The sequence below is a fragment of the Pyrus communis genome, chromosome 12, assembly GCF_963583255.1.
Source record: "Pyrus communis chromosome 12, drPyrComm1.1, whole genome shotgun sequence".
Taxonomy (NCBI): Eukaryota; Viridiplantae; Streptophyta; class Magnoliopsida; order Rosales; family Rosaceae; genus Pyrus; species Pyrus communis.
The window spans coordinates 18,441,799-18,467,677 of NC_084814.1; the positions used below are offsets into that span (position 1 = coordinate 18,441,799).

Below are 25,879 nucleotides of genomic sequence, written 5' to 3' on the forward strand. Positions count from 1 at the left end.
CAAGGTCGAGCTCAATTTACCCTTGTTGTGCTAGCTTTATGATGAGCTCTTTAAGGATGAAGCATTTGCCAATAGGATAACTCACAATAGGATGGTACTTGCAGTACCTAGGATCGTTTATGCGATTTATCTCTTTAGGACGCTTGCATTTGGGTAGCTCGATCACCTTCTTTTCCAGTAGGTCGTCCAACATTGCAGCCATGTCAGAGTCAGGAAAAGGGTACGTCTTTTGCTCCAGTTCCCTCAAGGTGCTTTTGTACCTGTCTTAGGTGCAAGAAGGCTCACCTTTCTTTATCTCCTTTGCTTTGTTCTTAGAGGAGATCTTGATGGACGCAGTGTTGATGGTGAAAGCTTCATTGGCAAGCTTCTTACCAGTTTTGTCCACATTTGGGGCGAACACCTTATCTTTCTTAAACTCAATGATCAGCTCATTTTTCCCGTGATTGGCGATACTCAGCTTCATGTCATGGGCACGAACAGTTTGACGAGGTAGTCTCCCTCCATCCCAGCATTGTTGCAAGTTTCAATGAAATGGGAGACATGTTGCTTTGGGTTCTTTTCCCATCAAACTGCATGAATTTTGGCGGTTGATAACCTTTCGGCATCTTCAAGGCATCAATCTTCTTGGAGTAAGGCTTCGAGTACAACATGAAGGTGTGTGAGCTCCCTTCATATTGTGCCTTGATGGTGTCGATGATCATCTCCTGCAGCTGATGGATAGAAAGAGATCCCATAAGTGTTGCCACTTGGTCTGGCTCATGCTCTTCTTCGACTTTATCCACCGGAGGCTCCTCTTCTTCATTGGCTCCTTTCTTTAGTGGATTAACCTTTAGGTCAAGTTTCTTGTCATCCTGCGTCTCCAATCGGTTGACGAGTGCAGCGATTTGCAAGTCTTTTTCTTCCAACATCCGTGTTAGCCTTGCTATCTTTTCATTCATTCGAGCCAACTGCTCATCGATTGAAATTGCTCCGGTGCTTATGACTTGCATGGCTGAGTTGTCGCTTAAGTCGACATCAGAAGGCATGGACTTGGAGTACTTCCTTGGGCTTTCCTCCCTTAGCGCCCTTAGCAAGGCCAGGGTGATCATAGGCTCGTGTCTCGGGTTATGATGTAGAGGTGGAAGAGGTGGCAGAAAGAGCTCTTGCCTTGCTTCGGGTTGTGATACCCGAAATATCACCACTTGTGGCGAGGATGTTTTTGTTCTTCACTTTGATTGCGGGAACAGCTTGATCCTTTCTTGATGCCATTTGCACTTTTTGTGGATTTGAGGATAGAGATGAAAGGTAGAGATGGTCCCACCGGGCGTGCCAAATTTGTAAACATGAAAATTCATCAAACAAGAACACGTGTACAAAATATATTTTGTAGTGATTTTGGGGTTACAATCTCTTCTACGAATTTAGCCTCTGATTCTATCTTCGTAACATGTAGATATATGAATAAACTATTGATCCAAATGGTCGTTGGGGCTTGGTCTAGGGATGAACAGTTATGCGGATTTATTGATGTTGTTGATCCAAAAGGTCGTTGGGGCCTGATCTTAGGATGAACGGTTGATGAACGGATCTTCAAGGGGTTTTGGGCTTGATCTTGAAGAACGGGTGTTTGTTGATCCAAAGGGCCGTCGGGGCTTGATCTTGGGATGAATGGTTGATGAACGGATCTTCAAGGGCTTTTGGGCTTGATCTTGAAGAACAGGTGTACGAATTTGTTGGTGTTGTTGATCCAAAGGGTCGTCGGGGCTTGATCTGAGGATGAACGGATAATGAACGATGAACACTTTCTTCAAGGGCCATCAGGGCTTGATCTTGAGTTGGTGGAAGTTCTTCAAGGGCCGTCGGGGCTTGATCTTGAAAGAGGATTTAAGGAAGAACGAAGAGGGCTTTCTTGATCCTTTGGGATTTGCTTGAGAGTTTTAGAGTTTTAAAGCTTCGAGGTTTTGGTGTAATATGAATTGGTTGATTTTGGATCTTTGATACCTTGATGGAGAAGCCTATTTATAGGCTTTGAGAATGAATCACCACCACAAATTTTCTTGGTGAAGTAAGTGGATAATGTAGGTGAAGTGAATGGAGGTTGTAGGTGAAGTGAGTGGAGGTTGTAGGTGAAGTAAGTGGATGTTGTAGGTGAAATGAGTGTAGGTTGTAAGTGAAGTAAGTGGATGTTGTAGGTGAAGTAAGTGGATGATGTAGGTGAAATGAGTGGAGGTTGTAGGTGAAGTAAGTGAATGATGTAGGTGAAATGAGTGGAGGTTGTTGGTGAAGTGAGGGAATGATATAGGTGAAATAAGTCGAGGTTGTAATTTTAATGCATTGGTCAACATTTATTTTACCGAAATTTCGATGTCTACACCAACATCTCTGTGAGGATGTGAAACCCCACATCTTCAGTGGGATCCACAGACTCGATCAGCGTGTCCGAATGAAGTTAGGAGGCGGACTCATGAAGCACCGACTGACCTTTCTCCACCATAGTTGCCTGTGAAAAAAAAACATGGATTATTAATAGAAAACAATTTGAAATAATTAGTATAAATCTTTAATGCATAAGAAATTACTTACATGAAGGGGTTGGTCAATTCATCCCCAGGCCGAATATAAACGTCAGCAAAGTCGTCGATCTCCGGGAATTTTGAACCCGCCTTAAATAGAAAAAGATAAGGAAAACGTTAGTACGAAAAAAAAAAAATTATTAAAGACATTTTAAAATTGGAAATGAAAGCTGTAATATATACCTTCCGTCAAGCCTCCATCCTATATGAGAAAGGTCTCGAACCCGAATGGTGGAGAAGAGTCTTCTTCCCCCGATTAAACTTGTTCCCCTTCGCCTTCTTCTGTTATACACAAAATATACGTATTACTTGTAATATTTAAAGAACATTAAAAATATTTCATAATAAACATTAGTAAAAATTTAAAAAGTAAAATGCACCACATAGCCCGACTCCTAGAAATGACCGCAGAGCCAAACCCAACTATCTTGTCGGACTTGGAGCACATTCGGGCAATCCTCCTCGAGAGCGACCTGCAAATCATCAAACATCTCGAAATACTGGTGCAGGTCACTTTTCCACTGCTTGTAGCGTTCGGAGAAAAGCCGATTAAGGTACGCCACCATGTCCTCGTTGATGTCATCGAAATTGTAGTTGTCTGTAAGGTAACAAATATTACGAAAGTATTAGTAATAAATGACATTAAAAAAATATAAATATATAAATTTTACTTGAAAAGCATTCAAAAGGTTACATCACCTACTGCCAACTGATTGCACACCGTGTTCTTCACCTCATTCGGCACCACCTTCTAAGACTTCCACCACATAAGGCAAAAGGTCCGAACAACGTGCCCAATGTCGTTAGTGCTGCCCGATGTTGCCCATCGTATTCGATTGTGATACGACCATTGGTCACCCAGGTGACCTTCCCCGTCTTCAATTGCTGACAAGGTTCCATAGTGTTTTTCTTGGCTACAAAGAAATGAAAAATTAATGGTAACCCAAAACTAATAACAAATCCTATTAAAATTTCGGCATAACCTTCCTATAATTAAAACATTTCCCAAAACCCTGAACATAACATAAACAATATACGTATCCAACACAATGATCACAACAGTTTAATAATAAGTTCGAAATAATGAAAACAATAAACAATATAGATATAATAACTTTTTAATCCTTAAATGCCATAACTTAACAAACTGAACCTAAAATAACAAAACTAAGTTAACATGGGAATGAAGGAGTAAATTAGGAGAGTATACCTAGCTGTGTAGCTGAGACATCAGTTGTGGATCCCGATGGCGTCATCTGGTCAAGAGTGCAGGGGCGTCGGTAAGCATGTTGGGCACTAACAGGTAGCGCCACTGAAGAAGTCGAAGATGCCGGGGCATATGGCACTGGGTCAACCAGATTCACTGGCGTATGGTCCATCTTTGCCAGAGCAGTGGTGGCAGTAGTAGCTATAGTCATCGGACGAGGTGTAGAAGTCATCGCCTTCTAGGTTTTAATAAGCTATGACATCTACAAAATTGGAAATAAATTTGTTAGATTACAAAGATTTAAATTACCGTACACATGCATAATAATTTCTACTTAAATTTAAAATGAAATTTAAAAAGCCTAATTCTAAATCCAATTCAAGTTTGGCAGAAACAAAACTTAAAACTGATCTACTATACACAAACTAATAAATGTCAGATAGGAAAGCAGCAAAGAACACATTCATATCATGTGATGTGGGTATGATATATATAAAATCACAGTAGATTTGTTCACTTGCAAAGATAAAATCACATTCTGCTTGGTGATATATAAATATAAATATATATATGTATATGTATATGTATATGTTTGACAACCTCACAAACAATCCTATTTTCACAGTGCACAATAAAATCAACCAAAATCCAAACATATACATAAGTTTCAAAAAATCCAAAAATGACAACCCCAATTTAGAATTAAAAAACCCCCAAATTTAAGAACCCTAATTCTATTGGATTTTTTGATAAAATTAAGCATCCTAAACCTAATCCCCACTGCCCTAATTCTAAGCCCTAACTTAAAATCAAGAACCCTAATTCTAACCCCAATTTTAAGAACCCTTATTCTAACCCCTAATTGAAGAACCCTAATTCTAAACCACTGCCCTAATTGAAGACACCAACTTTCTCTGACACACCACGACTGGAGTCGAGGCATGTTGGCCGTTACGTGAGGGTGACGTAGCCAAGTTCGCAACAGAAGTGATAATCATAAGAAAATGTGAATAAATAAAAACCAAAACTAAACTTATTTATCTAGAGATAATATATATGTGTGCGAAAGTGATCAAGTATATGATACACACATATCAGAGCATAGGTAACACGAAAGTGCAGTCGAACTAACTAAACACTAATTATACAAACTGGGAGAGGATCCCTACAATATTTAATGGAATGTCAGAACCATCGAGTAGTCATCGTGAGCCACCAAAGATAAGCAGCTACCTAGAACCTGGAGGGGTGCAAAACAGAAGGGTCAGTGGGCAAAAACAAGGCGTTTGAAAACGTATTTATCTTTATGAACATAATAACCCTTTTCCGTAAAACCCGTATAGTTTTCAGAAAATACTACTACGTAGGTATGAAAACCAATGCATAAGACTAGCGAAAACTGAGATATGCCATGTTATAATATTTCAGCACTAAAGGATGTAAACCAGATGTGCAACTAATATAAAATAGTGTGCCAGTTGGAGTCACCTTGCGTGACCTCTAAGACTGGATCTATAGCTTATCAATCTAGTCTAGCACACCAGTCAGAGTCGCCTAGTGTGACCTGTACGACAGGCTGGTATAAATATGTATGCTCAAGTGCTACGATCACGTGAAGGCTGTGCGATAAATCGCAGGTCACATATGAGTCAGAACCACCTATTATGGTTCGTACGACAGGCTAGCACTAGACTTAGATCCAAGGTGAGCGTGCGGTGCCTGTGAAGGCTGGCCCTGGCCTCGATGGGAGCACTAATACCGAGGTGCAACCATGATGAGCTCTAAATAAATGTATGCATACCAATGCAATACAATCCATTCAATCACATAATACTCACCAAAAGCTTACCTAAGTCTTCTCAGCATCACACAATACAATTCACAAATGTAACAATGCAATATTTAAAATGTAACTTATTTACGATATGGCAAGCAAAGCATAATGCCATATAAAAATATTTCTGGAAACCGTATATGCATATATATATATATATATATATATATATATATAACAAATGCCCACTCACTAGTAAGTAGCAGGATCGTAGCCCCCTAGCTTCGCTTGTCTACGCTCGTCCTCGAGGTACGTCTCACTTATATGCGATACAACTATTTTTACGTTAATTAATTAGCACATATACGAAATCCATAAATAACTCCTCATAGTTTGCTCAAATGTAAGGTTTGAATATACCAACGTCATCTACTTGATGATACAAACCCACACAATTTTTTAGAAAAATTTGTGGACACCAGACGCGCCCTCACGAGCTAGCCACTGATGGAAACCCTAATGACGTTAGGAATATCCCGTCAAAATAGGCGGAACATTCTATTAAATGGTAACGGCGTTACCTAACGTTGTTAGAATATTCCGTTAAAATTAATGGAATATACCTTCTTCTTCTCCGGTCACCCGTTGGTCTCCGCCGACCACCGTTTGCACTCGCCGGTTTTTGGAATTTCAAAGCTTTATATCTACTTCATTTCTCAACCAAAATCCATGAAATTTATATGAATTTGAAGGTCTCAAAGAGTAGAACACATTCATACCTATTCGAAGTCCAAAATACAACGAAAAATGATCGGACAAGTCTTCACCAATATATCTACAGTCTCACTCCTTTGAATAGGTAAAATTAATAAAGATTAATTAAAAATTTAATCCCACAAAACTCCACCATTACCAAAAAGGGCATAGCAAGTAGGCAAAGGTACATATACAAAAATCCCACATGCAATTTGAAGAAAATACCTTCAAATTCGTATACAAAAATCTTGTACAAAACAAATTTAGTAGTTTTAGTTTGAATTCTCAATTCAAAGTTACATATACAAAATCAAATCACTTACTTGATAGGAATAGATCAATGAAGGGAGAGGAAATGGAGGAGAAGAGAGATAAAATATTTGTATGATGAATTTAAGAGCAAGGGAGGGATTGGAGAAGGATTTGAAGAGAGATTGGGGAGGGGGTAGCTGCTGCAACTGGGTTTGCAGTTTCTGCCTCCCAAACTAATTAAGTGATGTGGAAAAAGTTGTTGACTTTGCACAACGAAAACTGACGTCGCGCAAAATTGTTTTGCACGATGAATGTGTGCATTCGTTGCGCAAAATTGTTTTGCACGAAAGAGATGCACCTTGTCGCGCAAAGTTGTTTTGCGCGATGAAGGTGTGCATTCATTGCGCAAAATTGTTTTCCGCGATGGAGATGCACCTCGTCGCGCAAAATTGTTTTGCGCCACAAATGCACACCTTCATCGCACAATGTTAGGAAAAAAAAGCAGTTGAAGCCTTTGTTTGGCACCAAAAACTTATGCAACGCATATACCGCGTTGTGCAAATAGTCTTTGCGCGATAGTGAAACAAGACGTTGCGCAAAGGATGTTTGCGCAATGAGGCATGTGTGTCGCACAAGCTTTTGGCACCAAACCAAGATTTTTACCGCTTTTTTCCAACATTGTGTGACGGCAATCTTCGTTGTGCAAAATTCCGTTGTGCAAAATGTCTTTGTGTGATGTTTTGTTGTCACTGTTGCGCAAACATACTTTGCGAAATGAAATTTGCACCATCGCGCAAATTGCCGTTGCACAAGTATGTTTTTATACTAGTGCAGGTAACCTCATTTTTTTTTTCTCAAGTGGCTAAAGGTTTGTTATTGAGACAGGGTCCTGTTCACAGTTAGAATAATTTTCATGTATGGTTGAATTGGGGTCTTGTTAAGAATGGGATCAAGTTTGAGAATCCGCTTTGATATCATGTCAATATTTAAGAGTCGGACTAACGATTCACTACTAATCATATTAATTTTGTCCCAACTTAAGTACTTATATAATTGAACATGTATTAATTTTTTTCATCCCAAAAGACCTAAGTATAATTAGTTGCCGGTTCGGATTCCATTCGTTAACAAATATTGTGTTGGTGTGCATAAAGATAAGGTTGAGATGCCTAGTAGGCCTGAATTGTTGGGCATGATTGGTAGCGGTCCAATCCCATGTTTGGGATAAAAAGAGTTGGGCCTTATTGAGTGGAATTGGATCAACTTAAACAATGCAATAGGAATGTTTCGTATTTTGAACCACACACCCAACTGGACTACATTTCATGCCATACTGGACTATCATTAAACCAATAAAAGTATCCTGCTACTTTTTAATCCTAATATTATAGTGCATAAAAAAATAGATCATACAATACGCGCACGGTTGCAGACTAATATATAACTGAAAACTGCTTACCATGTGTTCTGAACAGTTTCTCAACGAGCTTTATCCTGTAAACATCTTTGTAGTTTCTACAGGCCAAAGCCACAGAGGATCCTTCAGTCAAAACCTCCTTGAAGCCTAGCTACAAGGGAGGCGAAACTCTAACTTCTGGTCCAAATTAAAGGAATTGATAAGATGGCGATTTGCTACCTACAAGTTATAAGTTGGAAGGTGCATGTATCCAAAAGGTAAAGTAACATAACAATGGTTTTATCTTAAGGTAGAGTAATATAGTAGTGTTAGAGACATTGGTAAAAATATAATTGTACAGCATTTAGATAAGTTATTGCTACACAAAGGTCGATAAATTTTACTTACTCGAGAGAGAATTGGGTTCGGGTAGTGGGTTTTAGACTTTCGAAAGTCGTATTTACCTTAGACTAAGGGATAATTGGGATCACATAACAAGAACTTGACTAATTCGAAAGAATTCTAGATATAATACTGAGTAACCTAACAGTGGAAAGGTAATTAACCAATGTTTACAAAGGGGAATGATAAATACACATCTACTTTAGCCTTTTACACACTCTTGTTTATCATATCCGTTATTTCCGTTTGATTTATTCAATCCGATGGAAAAATTAAGGAGGGATGTGTGTGAAGCTAAAAAAGATGTGTGAAAATCACCTCTCTTTATAAAAGTCTAGGGAATTGGCTAAACTAACAGTTCAAGGTGGAAATGGGTAAAGTGGTACAAGTTCAGGTGGGTAAATCGACACAATATTCTAAATAAGGAACGTACTGTAAAATTAGTTAATTAATAACATCAAGTATCAGCTCTAATTAACAACCAATATAACTAAAAGTACATGTGTCATTTGTTGATTGGTTTGGTTAGTTATGTTTATGGTGTAATGAGCGAGTTAGATAGAGATGAGTTGGATTGCCACATCAGCATAGTTAGTTACTGTTGTCAATGGTTATAGACTGATGTAATGATCTTCACCCACATTAATTAAAACTGACCATGACAATCCCTGAAAACTCCTCAACTAGCGGCATGACCATGATTTCCTTTAGACAAACTATCGGTATTAAGTTTAATCCAAAGAAACTATAGTAAGGATATTTAAGATAGCTTGATTTGTGGATATTTAAGATTTAGTGTCAAAATGAAATTTCTTTCAATTGGCTCAATACTTTGAATTGGATTTTCAAGTCAAGTCTTCATTAGGTGAGAAAATAATTGCTTAAGAATATATTATCCTTTCACCCGAGATATTCAATTTCCCCATTTACCAATTTCTCTTTCTTGTAAAAAAAAAAAAAAAAAAAAAAGAGTGAATTTAGGGCACGTGACAATATACAACACAAAATAAACACACACGGCCATGCTACCTCGCGAAATTGTGCTCACAATGGTCACCGTACAATAGGAATAAAAGTTTGAGGACGTATATGTCCACATGAATTCCAGCATTTTAGCTTTTGTGAGTAATATCTTCAATTTGACATATATATGCCACATTCACACAAGTCCAACGGTATGATTAAATACACATGTAGAACATGCATATGCGTACATATACTCCTCCTTTAAAATCTCATCAAATTATAAGTGACATATTAGTCACCATTGGCTCCAAACGATGAAGGTTAAATTAGCTTATTCAAGCAAGTTGCCCTTTTACTAGAATGATAAAAATGAGTATTATGATTTCACCACGTACTTGTCATGACGTATTTCATCATATGTAATTTCTTCCTTTACACACATTTTAATCTCACCTTTTAATATTGAATCAAATCATGGGTGACCGAACTCTTAAGGTCATTATTTGAAATCTTCATGCTACTAACCTGCCGGCCATTGTTATTTTCAACCAATCCAACAAGACGTCAAACGTAGACCCTCGATCTAACAACCAACTATAAGTCTTTAATTTTTCGTTGTAAAAGCTCCATACTCTGTACATAAGTTAGCGTCGTTACTCATTGGAAATGGGTTACATTTAGGGATGTGACATCCACATATTTTTTCTTACTTCTTTCACACTTTTTTAGTTTTCAGCTATCAAATCGGATGAATTGAAAAAGATCAATGGATATAAATTAACAAGAGTTGAGTGAGAAATAATTCTATACACCCCTACATTTAATACGAATCTTCCTCAGCGTTTCGCTCTATATAATATATATATATATGGGAAGTTCATATCAGCCATGCACAGCACTATCCAGTGGGAGACAATCAAAGGGGATAACACAAGAAACAACTTACCACAAAGCAAGACAAACTATGACCTTCGGCTGTGTAATACAAGTCTATACAAAATATAAAATAACAGCTGACATGCCTATGTTACCAAATCCTACCCAAGCATCCTCCCATGTGGTCCCTGTTCAAACCCTAGAGGTCCTCTTCCAATATGCTGTCGAACCGCCCCATCAAATTAGTTATAAGGGCATCAGTGTTCCGCTATTAGTCACCCAAAATTTTTATGTGTTTCGTATTTTTTTTGTAATGTTTCACGAGTTTCATGATGATGGTTTTGTGATTTTTCAATATTGATTGGAATCTAAATATTTTTAGGTTAAAGTGTTCATAAAATTAAATTAGGATAGTCTATATAATTTTTTATTTATTTTTAAATGTTACTTTAGGAAAAAAAAATCATCATAAATTCGTTCTTTAATAATTTCGAACTAAAAATTTAATTTATAAAGATCAGTGAAGAAAAACTGTTTATAAGTTAAAATCTAAATTTTTTGAATTAAAAATTTTAAACTTTAATCGAAGGGTTGGAGATAACACCAAATGGGTAAAGCATCCACCCTCAATGATCTGTTTTACACCAAACGATTTTCTAGTGCACTTTATGTAGCCACTAGCTTGCTTGATTTACTCGTACACAGCACTGTATACTAGCTCTTCTCAATCCGTCATAATTATAGCTGGTGAATGATATTATCTACCCACCCTATTTTTATTTCTGATAAATTCTTGTTAATTTGAGTTTTTTGAATATCTTCAATTCATTTGAACTAACGATTGACAACTAAAAATAATATGTAGAAATAGTACCACCCATAACTGGTGCACATCCTTGTGGATGGATTTGGATCCTCTCCGGAGCCTAAGAAGAGGATCCTCCTGACCAACACAAGTGGGCCGTTAGATTTTCATCCAACGATTATAATTATTATAATTTTAAAAGGACACTCCTGTTTGTTACCGTTTGATAAAAATTCAACAGTCCACACATGGTGGTCCGAATGATCTTTTACTTGGGCTCCTCCGGAGAGGATCCAAATCCCTATGGATGTATTTGAATTCATCAGTCAACGGAAGCTTTATTGAGTGCATTAACATAGCATGTTTGTGCAGTCGGCTGGTCTCCCTTCATTTAATATATAAACTTTATTACTAGGAACCGGATCCTCTCCTGAGTATTGTAAATTGAGTCTCCTAAGCAAAGAATTCGGATCGTTAAAATTTGATTCAATGGTTACAATTATTGTAACTTTTAGAGTAGTTCTTTATTTGTAGTCATTAAATCAAATTTCAACGATCCGGATCATTTGCTTAAAAGGCTCAGTTTACAAAGCTCAGGAGGGAATCCGGTTCCTTATTACTACAAGAAATTTAGGTTTTTTTTTTAAATATTTTTTTTTTATAAGGAATCCAAGACTAAACCAGTTTAGTCATAACTATAACTTGTTCCACTATTCTTCCTCACCACTTACTAAATCCCGAGGCATAAAGAATTTCAAGGAAACTAATTTTCCATGTATTTTACTAGAGGAAGGAAAATGAAAAATTTCTTCCTATGTTTGGTAACGATAGAGAAATAAGTAGGAGCTTCTATTTTTTTTTTTTGGGATAAAATGAGCACTTTTAATTATCAACGAAGAGATATTTATTATTTTTAACAAAATTCTAAACCTATAGAACTAACTGTTTCACACCAAAGGAGCAACATCCAGAGCAAAGATCCCAACAATTTGGAAGATATCTTAAGAAAAGGTTTTAGCACCCGTATATCCTATATCTTAAAATATCTTTAAAAAATTCATAAGATTGAAGTCACCAAAATGCGCGTTTATCAAAAGCCAATTCCAAATAACACATAAAAGCAAGCTCGTCTAGGGAGCTTAGGAGTGAGTTCAACCAATGTATACAAATAGACAGACCGGTGAAAGCATAATAAGCATAACCATAATTGAGCACTATCGAAAACAATAAAGCCATTAAACCACGTTCTACTAGCCAGAACATATAATCAGAAATTACGCAGAATGATATTAGTTTCGACAGTTTTGCTCTCAATAGGACAAGCTTTTTGAACAGGTTAAACTGAGAAGAGAGGCCAAGACATGTCTTTTAATTATAGGATTGTAACTGCTCCTCCTATCATGGTAGCAGTTTCTATCCACTTCCAAGAGGTTGTAACTGCCTCTTATTTCGAAATTGAGTTCTTTGGTTTTCCCTCCATAATGTTCAATACCGGTTTAAACATTACTAAGTCCAATACCAATGTCAGTCCATTCATTTGTATGTCCACATATACATCTTTAAGTGATAGACTGTTCTTACTCACTCACCTTATGGAAAACTCTTACAACCGGATCATTCTTTTATATTGAGGTCGGTGCAAGCCATTTCCCAAGGTTAGTCGGTTACTCGCTAATTCCTAATGGTCACTTGCTATCCGTGCATGTGATTTGTTGTACTACTTCACAATATTATGCAACGTTTTCAATTTTGTCACCCTAAATTAGTAACGTGGGTCTGGTTGCCTAGAAAAAAAAAACAAAAAATAATAATAACACATGGTCCTTACACCTCCTGACTGAATCCTTACAATATTACCAGAAAAATAAGGACACGGATTGTCTACCCTTCCACTTCTGGTGCCCTCTCATGCCCTCCTGTTTGTGTGATCACGATTAAGCCACGTCAACATTTTATATTACTATTCATTTTAGTCTTATTATCTTTATAAAAAAATAATATAAAATGTTGACGTGGCTTAACCGTGACCACACAAAACAGAGGGGTACGGGAGGGCACCGGAAGTGGGAGAGCATACAATCCTTGTCCGAAAAATAATTGCACGAAAAGACAGGACGGAGGATATATACCAAGACTTATGGATTTGGATCCTCTCCAGAGCCTCCTTACCAACATATGTGGACAGACTTATGGATTTGGATTCTCTCTGGAGCCTAAGGAAAGGATCCTCTTGACCAATACATGTGGACCGTTGGAAATTCAACAGCTACAAATATGGGGTTACTTTAAAGTTATAATAATTATAATCGTTGAATTTTCATCCAATGGCTAAATATAAATAGTACTTAACGAAAACTAATTGCACGATATATGATGAACAGTTACGATCACGAAATTCTTAGGATAAAAAAAAAAAGATTTGGCGAGGATCCTTTTCCAATTTTATCGATCCCTAAATTAGTAACGTGGTTCTGGTTGCCTAGAAAAATAAATAAATAAATAATAACAACACATGGCCCTTACACCTCTTGACTGAGTCCATACAATATTACCAGAAAAATAAATGCACGAAAAGACGAGATGGAGGATATTTACTAAAGCCATCTCCAACCGAGGTTTGATCAGAATGCTCGTTTTAATCTTTTGACCCTCTAAGATATTAATATTTTAATAAATAATACAGAACCATATTTGTCTCCGTCTCCAACCGAGGGTCAAAGGGCCATGGGGCTTGTTTTAGCCTTGTCACAAAAAACTGTCTTCAATAGAAGACCAAAGGGCCATAACGCCAAACATAATTTATTATTTAAATTTAAAAGTTACAACAACTTAAATTCAAATTCAACAATAACTTAAATTTTAAAACTACAATAGTAACTAACCCAAAAAACCAAAAAAAATAGAACTTAAATTTAATGAATGGTTTAGGTATTTATAGAAAAAAATTAGAATTTTTAAGAATCTAAAAATAAATAAATAAATTGAATACAACGGCTAGTTAGCTAGTCGTTGGATTTAAATTTTTATTTAAGCATTCCTGTCGGTTATAACAGACAACATTGCTCTATTTTCTGGCCAGCCCTGGGTTGGCTAGCTGGCTACATGCAACCAGCCCTTTGGCCCTTTCAAATTTTGCAGCCAACCCTTTGGCCCTTTTAGATTTCGTGGGGCTCACGAGCCCTCTGGCCTATCCCTGGTTAGAGACGGTTTTCGGGCTATTTTCGACTCTCTGGACCATTCAGTTGGAGATGGCCTAAGACTTATTTTTAAAATAGTTAAAGGATGTGTGGTTTATTCTTAAAATATTCAAACGCAATTATGTTGATATTTACTCTATTTATTTATTCTTTTGTTACCAAATAAATTTTATCATTTCATGCTAATTCTATTAAATTTTACATCCAAGCTAAGTTGCACATGACTTATATATGATGAACTGACGATTTTCCGTTCAAAAAAAAAAAAAGGAATAACATGCACTCACCTCTCTGTGTTTCGAAGTAAAGATGAGTCAAAATATAGAGTTACTAGGAACCCTCCAATCTATGGTAAATTTGGATGATATTCTTTATGTGGAAATATTGAAATAACACTGAACACAAGTTATGTGCAAGGCAAAATACTTATTTTAGATGAAAACTTAACGAAGTTAGAATGAGATGACAAATAAATGATTTTGAAAAGTTAGTATGAAAAATCGCCTAAAATTTTAATTCATATGACAAATAGAAAAAAGTGTATTGTTTCATATGACATTTCAAAAAAAAAAAAAAATCAATGTATTTATTCTTTGTTTTGTTTTTTTTTTTTTTTTTTTGGTTTGGGGGGGTGTGGGGTTGAGAAAGTTATTCTTTCGATTTTTGAGAGATCATGATAGAAGGAACGCGGCAAAGTGAGAATCATTTGGTTTTAGCTTTGTGTTGGGTTGAGGTCCCGAAAGGCGCCAACAATAATTGGAGAGGGAGAAATGTACCTGTATATTTTGTGCTTTCAATTGAATGGGGCCAAACGGTTTGCACAACAAGCGTACGTTTTACTATTTCTCCTGCCCAATAGATACGCCAGAAATTATTGTAAATTTTTTTATTTAAAATTGAATATAAACAGTACCTGATAAAAATTGGTTATATAATATACGATGAACAGATGTAATTATAGGATCCTCTCTAAACAATATATGACAATAGTGTTTAGCACTAAAACTAACAGACAAGGATCCTCTTTGTGGAGATTTAGATAATCAATCAATCGCAACCGTTTATCGTACAATCAATTTCATTATGTACTGTTTATATTTAATTTTAAAATAATTTTTAATTACACAATATACTATAAACAACAATAAATTGATCCTTTTAACTTTTCATAAATAGGATCCGGATGGATCCTATTCCAAAACTAACACTAGTCAGACAAAAATAGAGAGCACTAGAAATTGTACCCGCGCGTTGCTGCGGGATGGAAAACTATATGAAAAATTATGCAACTTTATTCTCTCCATAAAACAAATACAACAGAAGTAAATTTTTTTTATAATTAGATAATGGAATACAAAAATATCAATGTGGCAAAGTAAATGTAAGTGGTGAGAGAAGCTATCTTAATTATAACATCATTTTTATTCAACACAGGCTTGAACAATGAAGCAATCATTTCTACTTTGGTGATTGAGCATGAACTTTAGCTCAGTAATTAGAGACTGAGGGCCATTTCCTCGAACTGGCTACCTACAAAATATCCAACTTAAAACAAAACATATGACATGATACATCAACAAACTTTCTAGATGACACCAAATAAATGTTGCTATTCCAAACGCTATAGTGTAATATTAAGGAATAGAACATGATCTAAAAAGAGTTACCGCTAACATATTGTCGGTCTTCCTTTCGAGTATTCCTTCCCAAAGTTCCCATACCATGTTCTCAAACTGCTGCTCTTTCCACTTTCTATAACATCTTTAAAATTCATTTTAAAGAATAGATACATAAATTGAATTTTAAAAAATAGATACATAAATAAAGACGCTTAAAGGAGGTAAATAAACATTTTAATGAAGAGGAAATGCAGAAGTAGAACTAACTAAGCCACAGTCCAACTTTCACAATTTAATATTAGACTTCCTGAGGTTTGCAGAGACTAAATCTGAAATAATTTACCAAATTAATAAGGCCCTCAGTTGGACTATGGTGGTAATCATAGCATATATTACCACGACATTAAACCGAACATTTGTAAACAAAATATGCAATGCAAATAAACTCACAGAAAAACCTACCAAAAACAGCAAGATGTCATTTAATTGTGAAATAAAACTATAATATTATAAAAATAACTTATTAAAGACCCATATCTATTTATTTCACGCAAAATGATTAGAAAGAAGATTTATGTGCGAAAAAGTCCACTAACCTAAAAAATTCAGCCCCTAACATTACTGGAATTAATTGATGTGGAAAAAAAAAAAAAAACTGAAAATTGAGAATTGGGTTTGAGGATTTTACCGATAAATCATTGGAGTAGTGACAAACTCCTATGCTTCCTCTTCCTCTTTCTCTAATTAAAGTTTACTTTTCTATTGAAGTCGTGGTAAGTTTAAATAAATGTCAAAAAGGAAGATTGCTTGTTCGATGTTGTGCCTTGCTTTCCATTCGGATCCTTCTCTTTCTCCTCCTTGGAGACTCTGATTGGAGTAAAATCAAACATGTTTTGTACAAACCCGCAGTTTCAATGTCTAAAAGAATGTCCACATCCATTACTTTAAAATAATTTTCAAAGTAAGTAAAAAAAAATCTTTTGTATGCCTATTACCTTTGCTGGACCCAACGTAGATTGAAGATTCCTAGTATTTCTCCCCTCCCTTCTGGACAGGCACCAACGCCTTCTCAATTAAAAACACGCAGAGCTTCTCATTCTCAGCAGGATCATGCACCTGTGGCAATTTTTGTTCAGTGACCAAAGTACCATACAAAACTTGATCTAAGGCAAGCGTAGCGAAAAATTGATCATAATTTTCGAAACAACGTAAAAACTAACACTACTTTGTTAATAAAAATTTGTATGTAATACCTCAAGAATATTAAGATTATATGGTTTTTTCAAGAATCAGAAAAACCTAAAAATATCCCAAACGATGCCAAATTTTGGAACTACTTTAAACCAACCTGCCATGAAATTATGGCCGCTTGAGAAATCTTCTTCAAATCAGAATGGAAGAGGCAGCACGTGCAGTCTATTTCCGCTGTGCCTCTAATGTTGCTTCAACCTTCTCCCTTGCTTTTTCACATGTTTCCATCCCTGAACTGCATTTGTCCGCTTCCTTTTGATACTGGGATGCAATCTTCTTAGCCTCCAGCAGAGCCATATGAGCTCTTTGCTGATTTTCCAAAGCTTCAACTCCTCAGTCAAAAGATCCACAAAGTTCTTTAAACCAAAGGAGAATTCCAGAGATCCACCCAAGAGAAGCAGAAAAAGAGTGCCACCCGTCCCCTTCCTTTTCCTTTCTACGATGGCGGACACACGTACAAAAGGGTAATTCCGTGATTTTACTAAACAATGCACACAAAAAAAGTTGAGAATTGTTAGCAAATGAAGGGTAATTACGTCAAAACACTGTTAATGAACAGTGCATTTCTGTTGGGTTTTAGTATATGTACTAACCTGAACAACCCCTGTTACCAAACAAACAAAACCCAATTTGGTTAATGCTTTCTAGGTCATAGAAAATTGGCCAGGGACCTTTATCTGCAAACTCACAGTCATCCAGTCATCATAAGCCTTGCTCGAACACGAAACCAGATAAAAATTCAAAATAATTAAAATTTTCAAAACCAAATCATCAAAAAAATTCAAAATTTCTAAAACCTTTCTATTTGTTTTTGACTTACATTGTGATCTGTAGCTTTTCCAGCACCAACAGAGGCAACTGGGAAGCGAGAGCATAGAGCATGTCCCATGGAAGCTCCTTGACAATTGGTAAAAGATCATCGCCTACAAAACTGAAATGAGAACAACAGCAAACAATTTCTCATCCTCCACATCAGATTTTGGCATGAAATTCATTTACAATGAATGTTAAAAACTGCAGATGATGAAGAAGAAAACTTAGTGTTGAAGCAAAAAAATATCCAAAAAATTACATTCACATATCCCAAAACAATATAAACAAAAAAAAACTACACAGATACCCGGAAGAAGATGAACAAATCGAAACAAAAATATATGTATTGGGCAATTGAGACTCACCCAAAATTGCTATCGAGCTCTTCGATACTGAATAAAATCAAAGTCAAGTCCTGATCGCCACATTTCTGAAACAACATACGTAGCTACTTAACTAAGTAAAACTATTGACAAACAGGGTTTAATTCGTTATATACGTGTGTGTGATTAATTACCCCAAAATAGAGCATAACCAAAGCAAAAATCCACCTACAGGCGGTTCGTTATATATATGTGTGTACTTATTTACCAGAAAAATAAATACCAAAAGAAATGGTTTTGTCCATTTCCTTCAGCCCATACAATCCACAAAATGGTACAAATTCAACCAATGAAAAACAAATCTCCAAATATCCATTTGTCGGGGAGGGCTTCCTTCGACAACAACTCCATTCTCTCACCATCAAATTTTCCAACTTCTGGAGTTCCAGAGCCTTCTTCCCCCTTTCACTCTTAGCAGCTCTGACTGATCATCTCCACACTTCACCAAAAAAAACCAATCGCTCACATAATTCCGACTCTCTCACAAAACCACCAAAATCAGAAATAGGCAAAAAAAAAAAAAAAAAAAAACCCTAATACCTAGAATCTCTCGTGAAGTACCATGAAATTGAGGGCATGGGTTTTATCATAAATTTGTTTGACATATAACTTGCCAATCTCCTTTCTGTTTGAGAAGATGACTTTCTTTTGTAAAGAAATTTTTGAAATCTAGAATTGCTTACCTTCAGTCTAGCGGAGGAACGCTGGTCGCTAGAGGTGCGCATGGGCTGGTGGTGCGGCGAAAAATAGAGGAACTACGTTTTTAGTTGATCGGATTGAATTTGAGGCAGAGAGAGGGAGGAAGAGAAGCAGAAAAGCGATGGAACAAAATGGAAGACGCTAGAAGCCAATAGAAATCCTGACAAATGGAAGCAAATGGAAACCATGACCAACACCTGTAAAGAAGGGTAAAGCCATTCGGAACGACACTGTTAATGAACAGTGTTTTTTCGGTTGGGTTTTAGTATATGTATAAATTCGGAACGACACTGTTAATGAACAGCATTTTTTTTTTCTGTTGGGTTTTAGTATATGTATAAATTCGGAACGACACTGTTAATGAACAGTGGTTTTTTTTTTTTGGTTGGGTTTTAGTATATGTATAATATAATATAGTTACCAGATTTCAGATAAGCATTGGGCCATGCAAGCCCATTAATTGGGTGCCAGATGGACCAAAACAAAAGAAAAGAGATAATAATGGCACCATGCAATCGATTCAACAATAAAATTTTCACCTAAATTATTTATTAGAGATGGGATATAATGCGTACTTGACGGTGCTCAAAGCCAAAAGTATTAAAATTGAGTAATACTAATAAGATTAAATTTAGAGATTAAAATTACAAACTAAATGATGTGTTACCAATAAAAATAAGTATTTTTATCAACGCTTAAGTAATAAGCCAATCATCAATTTTCATATCCTTTAATTTTTAAAATTTAATTTCCAAATTAAATTTCTCTAGCATTACTCATTAAAATTAGCTCAACAGCAAAAGAAAAGAAAAAAGTATCAAATAGAACACGAATTCGTGCCGTAACCACAATAATTCGATTAAATAATGGCATCTCTTCCAATTTTTTTGATATTTTTTGGTCCCTCGTGGTCCTCGTGGTCTGAGGTTGAGGAGACTGAGATTTAATTTTTGGTGAATGAGGAGACTACAAATGGAGAATTAGGTTGCCAGATAATGAAAATAGAATAAAATAAAGACGTGAACGTGGGGACAGATCCAATTCCAGTGTATTTCGCAGGAAAATGGAGCCATGTTTGGAATATGCTATTGTCAATCTCTAGTATGTCATATTGTGTCTAGTATCTCTTAGTCTAGTGATATTATTCTTAAGGATTGATTAAATTATCTTAGATTTAATTTAATTTTTTTACAAAATTGATCTTCACATATTAATTTATAATATGAACAATCTTGATTATAAACTCGAAATTCTATAAATAAATCATCAAGTGTTTTGAGGAGGAACACTTGCTTAACCGTCAAAAGGCAAGCTCTTCTCTCTTTTAACTAAATTAAAAATTTTTCGGTATGAACAAAATACAATTCAGTTAACCGTAAAGAATATATAGTAGCAGAGATTAAATTTTTTATTCTTATTGTTTCATTTTCTATCATGTTATATTTTTTGTTTATGACACACTCTGATCGGAATGTTCATTAGGACTTCAAATCAAACTGTGCTGGCTGACATCTGAAAAGTGACAAAGTAATAAAGTGTAATGATATGAAAAATATGAATAAATTTAAATTTAAAAATGCCTAAATATAAGAATGCGCCGGTCAGTTAACGAAAAATTAGGGAAAAACCTCCCAGTGCCTCTTCTGCATCAAAGCGTCCCCAACTCATTTTTTTTAAGGTTAAAACAACATAAGATCTTTAAAATACAAGGGATTTGAGAGTTCGAGGCTCACCATGGTAGGATAATTGGGTGAACAGTGATGGTTCTCACTGAATGGGAAGTAGACCTCAAGTTACGATGCCCTGAGCAAAACAGCAGGAGGGAGGAGATGGTGGTCCACACATGTGGTGCGATGGTTGTGCTTGCAGAGAGGGAGAGCCAATAGAGGTGATGATCATGTTGGGTGGTCCACGGCATGGGTTATACAGAGAGGCTCGTGGAGAGTTTGAAAAATGAAAGGTGGGGGATGAGAGTGTTAGAAGAGAGAGAAAGAGTGTTTGAAATAAAATAAAATAAGAAATATGAGATAGACGTCTGAAATAGTAGGAGGGAGAGGACACGGGGACATTGAGGAGAGGAGACCCACGCGACTGGGTCCCACGAACACAGACATCCCAGGAAAAAAATAAAATAAAATAATAAATGTGAATCTGAAATAATGAATTTACTAAAATACTCCTCTACTTCGTAGTTTTATAAAATCTTCATCGTAATTTCGATTTCGATTCTGTTTGCGTCTACGCGTATGTATCGTCGAGTACTTTAAGAATACACTAAATAGTAGCTCGTACATGTCACGAAATGATGGTCAACAAAAGTCAACAGTCTTGCCACTAGAGCGTTTTCGTCAAATCACACTATTAAAATTTATAAAATTGTAGAATTAAGAATGGGTTGTCACAGTTCATCTTTGAATAAAACACCCTTTAATTTAATGGAAAAGTTGACGAAGTTAACGAAATGTCCACAAGTACAACACAGGCCTTAATTCAAGGACAAAGCAACTATTAGTAGAGTTTAGGGACCAAAATTAAACTTATGGTATAGTTTAAGAACATTTGCTACAATTTAGCCTAAAATAAGCATTCGATCATCTAATTCGTACTTTAAAATATGTGATTGTCAATCTCAAATATACGACCATGCGTTAACCATCCTTAGTCTAGTGATATTACTCTTTTTAATTTTAAAAAAATGTCAAGATCCGATCCCTTGAAAAATAAAATAAAACCTAGGGTAAATTACACTTTACCACCTCAGGTTTGAGGTCGATTTCAATTCCTTACAACATCTTTAAAACATTTCACTTTCATACCTCAAGTACTATTTTATTTCAATATAATACATCCGTTACATTTTTCATTCATTAATCCGTTAAAAGCTGACGTGACTACCACATTTTGTGCCACTTGGCTGCCAAATTTATGCCACATGACAAAAAAATATTTTTTTATTACCCTATTGGAGAAAAAAAAAAATTTGAAAACCCAGAAACCCATAATCTTCATACCTTGCCTCCCTCCCTCCCTGCACCTTTCATCCCTCCCTCGCCACACCCCTTCCTCCCTCCCTGCACCCTTCATCCCTTCCTCGCCATGGACCAAACATTGCAAATCCCTACAATTCCACGTGCCATGGCTTGAAACAAAACCCATCAAATCCAAATCCAACCCTCCTCCACTCTCCTCACTCTCTCTCTCGAACCCTAAATGCCCCAGATCCAAAAACCATTTCACCCGCCATAGTCTCACAGCTCCCACCATCACCAACAATGGCAGTGACGGACTTCTTCGTCGGCGAGATCACGACGGAGCTCCTGAAAAGTTTATTCACCATCTCCCACAAGTCATGCCATAGCAGAGGAACCGTTAAGGAACTCAAAACCTCAGTCGATCAGCTCCTCCCCATAATCCAAGAAATCAAGTACTCCGACGAAGAGCTACTGGCCGAACGGTAGTTCCAGCTCGATCGCATGTCGGAAGTTCTCCAGAACGGTCTTGACCGCATGATTTTTGGGATGGAGGATTTGACGGTAGGTGGAATTTGTGGGATTGGATTGCAGGGAAAGGGGGAGGCTCGGGAGGGAGAAAAGGGGTGGGGTTCTGGGTTTTCAAGTTTTTTTTTTTTTTTTTTTTTTTTTTCCAATAGGGTAATAAATTTTTTTTTTCCCCACATGGCATAAATTTGGCAACCACATGGCACAAATGTGGTAACCACGTCAGCTTTTAACGGATCAATGGATGAAAAATGTAACGGATGTATTATATTGAAATAAAATAGTACTTGAGGTATGAAAGTGAAATGTTTTAAAGATGTTGTAAGGAATTGAAATCGACCCCAAACCTGAGGTGGTAAAGTGTAATTTACCCTAAAACCTATATCTAATTAAGTAAACAAGGCCTAAATGTTAAATTGGTCCCTGTGTTTACTCCTTTGGCAATTTAGTCCTTGTACTTTTAATTTGGTCGATTTCATCATTGTGTTTTAGTCCATTAGTCAATATGATCATTTTTATTCAATACCTATCAAGTTTTTTTTAAGGTGATTTTGTATAAGATCAATATAAAGTTACAATATATCAACAATATTTAAATTAATTATAAATAGATCAATCATGTATTATGATACTTAAATGCATATGAAATAAATAAAAATTACAAAATCTGCCATTACAGTTGTCACCCACTTCAATTAACACACCCCTTCTCATATTTTTATATTTGGGAATAGGTCAATACGGATTTAGACACTGCAACACAATGCGTGTTTCCTGATTCTGTTTTTTACATTTGGATTCAGACGCTACGTTGCAGTGTCCGTTTCCAAGTTCCTTTTTTTTTTCTTTTTTTTTTTTTTTTCAATCACTCATCGTGTGACTCTTGATTTGTGTAATTGTTTCTACATTAGTTTTACATTTGGAGGCAAACATTGCAATGTAGACACTGCATCTGGTTTTATTGGATTTAGACGCTGCATATGGTTTTATTGGATTCAGATGTTGTGTAAGTGTCCATTTTTTGTTTCCATCACTTACACACCTCACGCAACTCCTAATTTTTGCATTTGGATTCAGATACTGTGTTGCAATGTAATGTTTGTTTCCTAGTTCTGTTTTTTACATTATTTGTACTTTTGGATTCAGAATGCAGTGTCTGTTTCATAAAATTTTAATTCAAACAATGCATTGCAGTGTCTATTTCCTGGTTCTTTTTTTTTTTTTTTTTTTTCATTTTGATTCAGATACTGTGTTGCAGTGTCCGTGACACACCCCGACCGAGATCAGGGCATGTTGGCCGTCACGTGAAAGTGACGTAACCATGTGCACAATGTGGAAGCTAATAAATAATAATAAAAGTACGAATAAATAAAAATCAGCTTTACACAAAGCAAGAACATACATGTGCAAGCGTAAGTGTGAAAAACAAAGTTCAGAGCACGAAGACCTAATGCAGTCCGGGAGAAACAATACTACATAAACACACCCAAAGGTGGTCCTACACTGGTGAAAATTTGTCAGATATGCCGGAAAAATCCTCTGGGGAGCCACCAAAAGTGCTAGCCAACTAGAACCTGGAGGGGCGCAAAACAGAAAGCGTGAGTGGGCAAAAACAAAGCTTTTCAAAAACCATTTTATAAACAAAGTTCTAACCCTTCGCCGTAAAACCTGTATACTTCATAGAAAGTATAATAAATATAAATATATAAGTCATGCTCAGAAATATGCCATGCCAAATGTCTCGAGATAAAATGCAAGTACTCAGGTAACGCCAAAACAATGTCATGTAATCTGTAAGCCGAAGTCACCTAACGTGACCTGTACGGCTGAATATAGAGCTCAAATCTCCATCTCACTAACTATACCAGCATACGAGTCGGAACCACCTAAAGTGGTCTGTACGACATGACTAGGTGTATAATAAGTACACTCAAGTGCTACGATCACGTGAAGGCTGGGCGAATAATCGCGGGTCACCTACGAGTCGGAACCACCTAAAATGGTCTGTACGACAGGACTGTGCACCTAACTTGGATCCAAGATGAGCGTGTGGTGCGAGAGGTGAACATCATGTGAAGGACTGTGCCCAACACTGGACGGGAGCACTAACACCGGGGGTGCAGGTTATGAGCTCTTTATGCATTACCTGGCACTTACCTGTGCGTCCACAGCACCAACATACAAATATATATATGCTACTAATAATGCATAAACAAACGGCAAACATAATGCATGGCATATAAACGTATAAACGTTTCAATTCATTTTCTGGGAAAAACATAAGTATATAGGTATATACGGAAAACCAAAAGCCCACTCACTGGTATGTAGAAGGGTCGTAACCCCCTTGCCTCGAGTGACTGCGCTCGTCCTCGGGATAGGTCTCACCTATATGCGAAACAACTATAAAAACGTTAATTTTAAAGCACATAACCAACCTCACGAAATAACTTCTCATACAATGCTCAAATGGGGTGTATGAATACACCAACGTGATCTACTCAACCTCATGAACATCCCCATATTTTTAGAAAATTTTTCTGACGCCGTACGCGCCCCCACGCGCCAGCCAAGGCACGGCCACACGCGCTGCCCACGCGCAGGCACGTGCCTGGCACACTGACGACATCAGTTAACGCCGTCAGGAATATTCCATTAAATCTAACTGATGCCGTTAATGCCGTTAGGAATATTCCGTCCAAACTGATGGAATATTCCGTCATCTTCTCCGCCCAAACTCCGGCGCCGTCGCCGGCGCCGGAAAACCGAGAAAATTTCAAAACCTTGTATCTTCTTTGTTGTTCAACCAAATTTCACAAAATTGGTACCAAAATGAAGCTTACAACAAGAGGAACAAATCCATACCACTTTCAAGCACTAAAACCCACGGAATCTCGCTGGGAAAACACCACCAACTCCGGCCAAACTCGTAACTCACGATCCCGATGTCCAAAACCTTCAAACGAACCACCCCGAGCCTCATAAGGACCTCACCAAGCTTCCTACAAGCTTGAAATTCCCAAAAACACAAGAATTAACGTGTGCATGAACAATGACCAAATCGGGGTATCCCGAGTTCGACGTGAAAACGAAGGTATCCTTACCTGAAATGGGTATGGTTGAACTCCTAAGGACCTCACGAGCACGAATAAGTAATTTGTTTCCTCGATCTGTGAAGGTTTCAAGGGTTTTGGTTGTTGTCCGTACAAAAAGAATAGGAATGGAAGAGAGAGAGGGCTCGGGATAGGGCAAAGGGAATAGGGGAGAGTGTGAGGGTGTGTGTGTGGTCCAAACTCCTCCAACCAAAGCCCAAAAATGACCACACAACGAAACAACCATGCTAGGGGCAAAATCGTCATTTCACCCCTACGGTACGAAAAGTCCGAGACGGGCTATCACAGTCCGTTTTCTGGTTCATGTTTTTTGATCAAACC

The 25,879-nt window shown here is 36.8% G+C and overlaps 1 protein-coding gene across 4 annotated transcripts; it reads right to left on the reverse strand.

Annotated features, from left to right (window-relative positions):
- Positions 1–15,491: 15,491 nt before the first annotated feature.
- Positions 15,492–19,094, reverse strand: LOC137711454 (uncharacterized). 4 transcript variants are annotated; one of them, XM_068450698.1, is made up of 6 exons: positions 18,933–19,094; positions 17,874–17,976; positions 17,647–17,730; positions 17,151–17,534; positions 16,491–16,918; positions 15,492–15,944 (listed from the first exon to the last, which is right to left on the reverse strand). In XM_068450698.1, exons 1-4 carry the CDS (start codon positions 18,972–18,974, stop codon positions 17,236–17,238), a joined length of 528 nt encoding a protein of 175 aa, XP_068306799.1. In that variant the 5' UTR covers positions 18,975–19,094; the 3' UTR covers positions 15,492–15,944; positions 16,491–16,918; positions 17,151–17,235. The 4 variants fall into 4 exon arrangements, 2 of the variants coding, with proteins under 2 accessions (XP_068306799.1, XP_068306798.1); XR_011065059.1 differs by lacking the exon at positions 18,933–19,094 and adding an exon at positions 18,232–18,311 and having other exon boundaries at positions 15,492–16,918; positions 17,874–17,984; XR_011065060.1 differs by lacking the exon at positions 18,933–19,094 and adding an exon at positions 18,232–18,311 and having other exon boundaries at positions 15,492–16,918; positions 17,647–17,763; positions 17,874–17,984.
- Between the last annotated feature and the right edge of the window lie 6,785 nt (positions 19,095–25,879).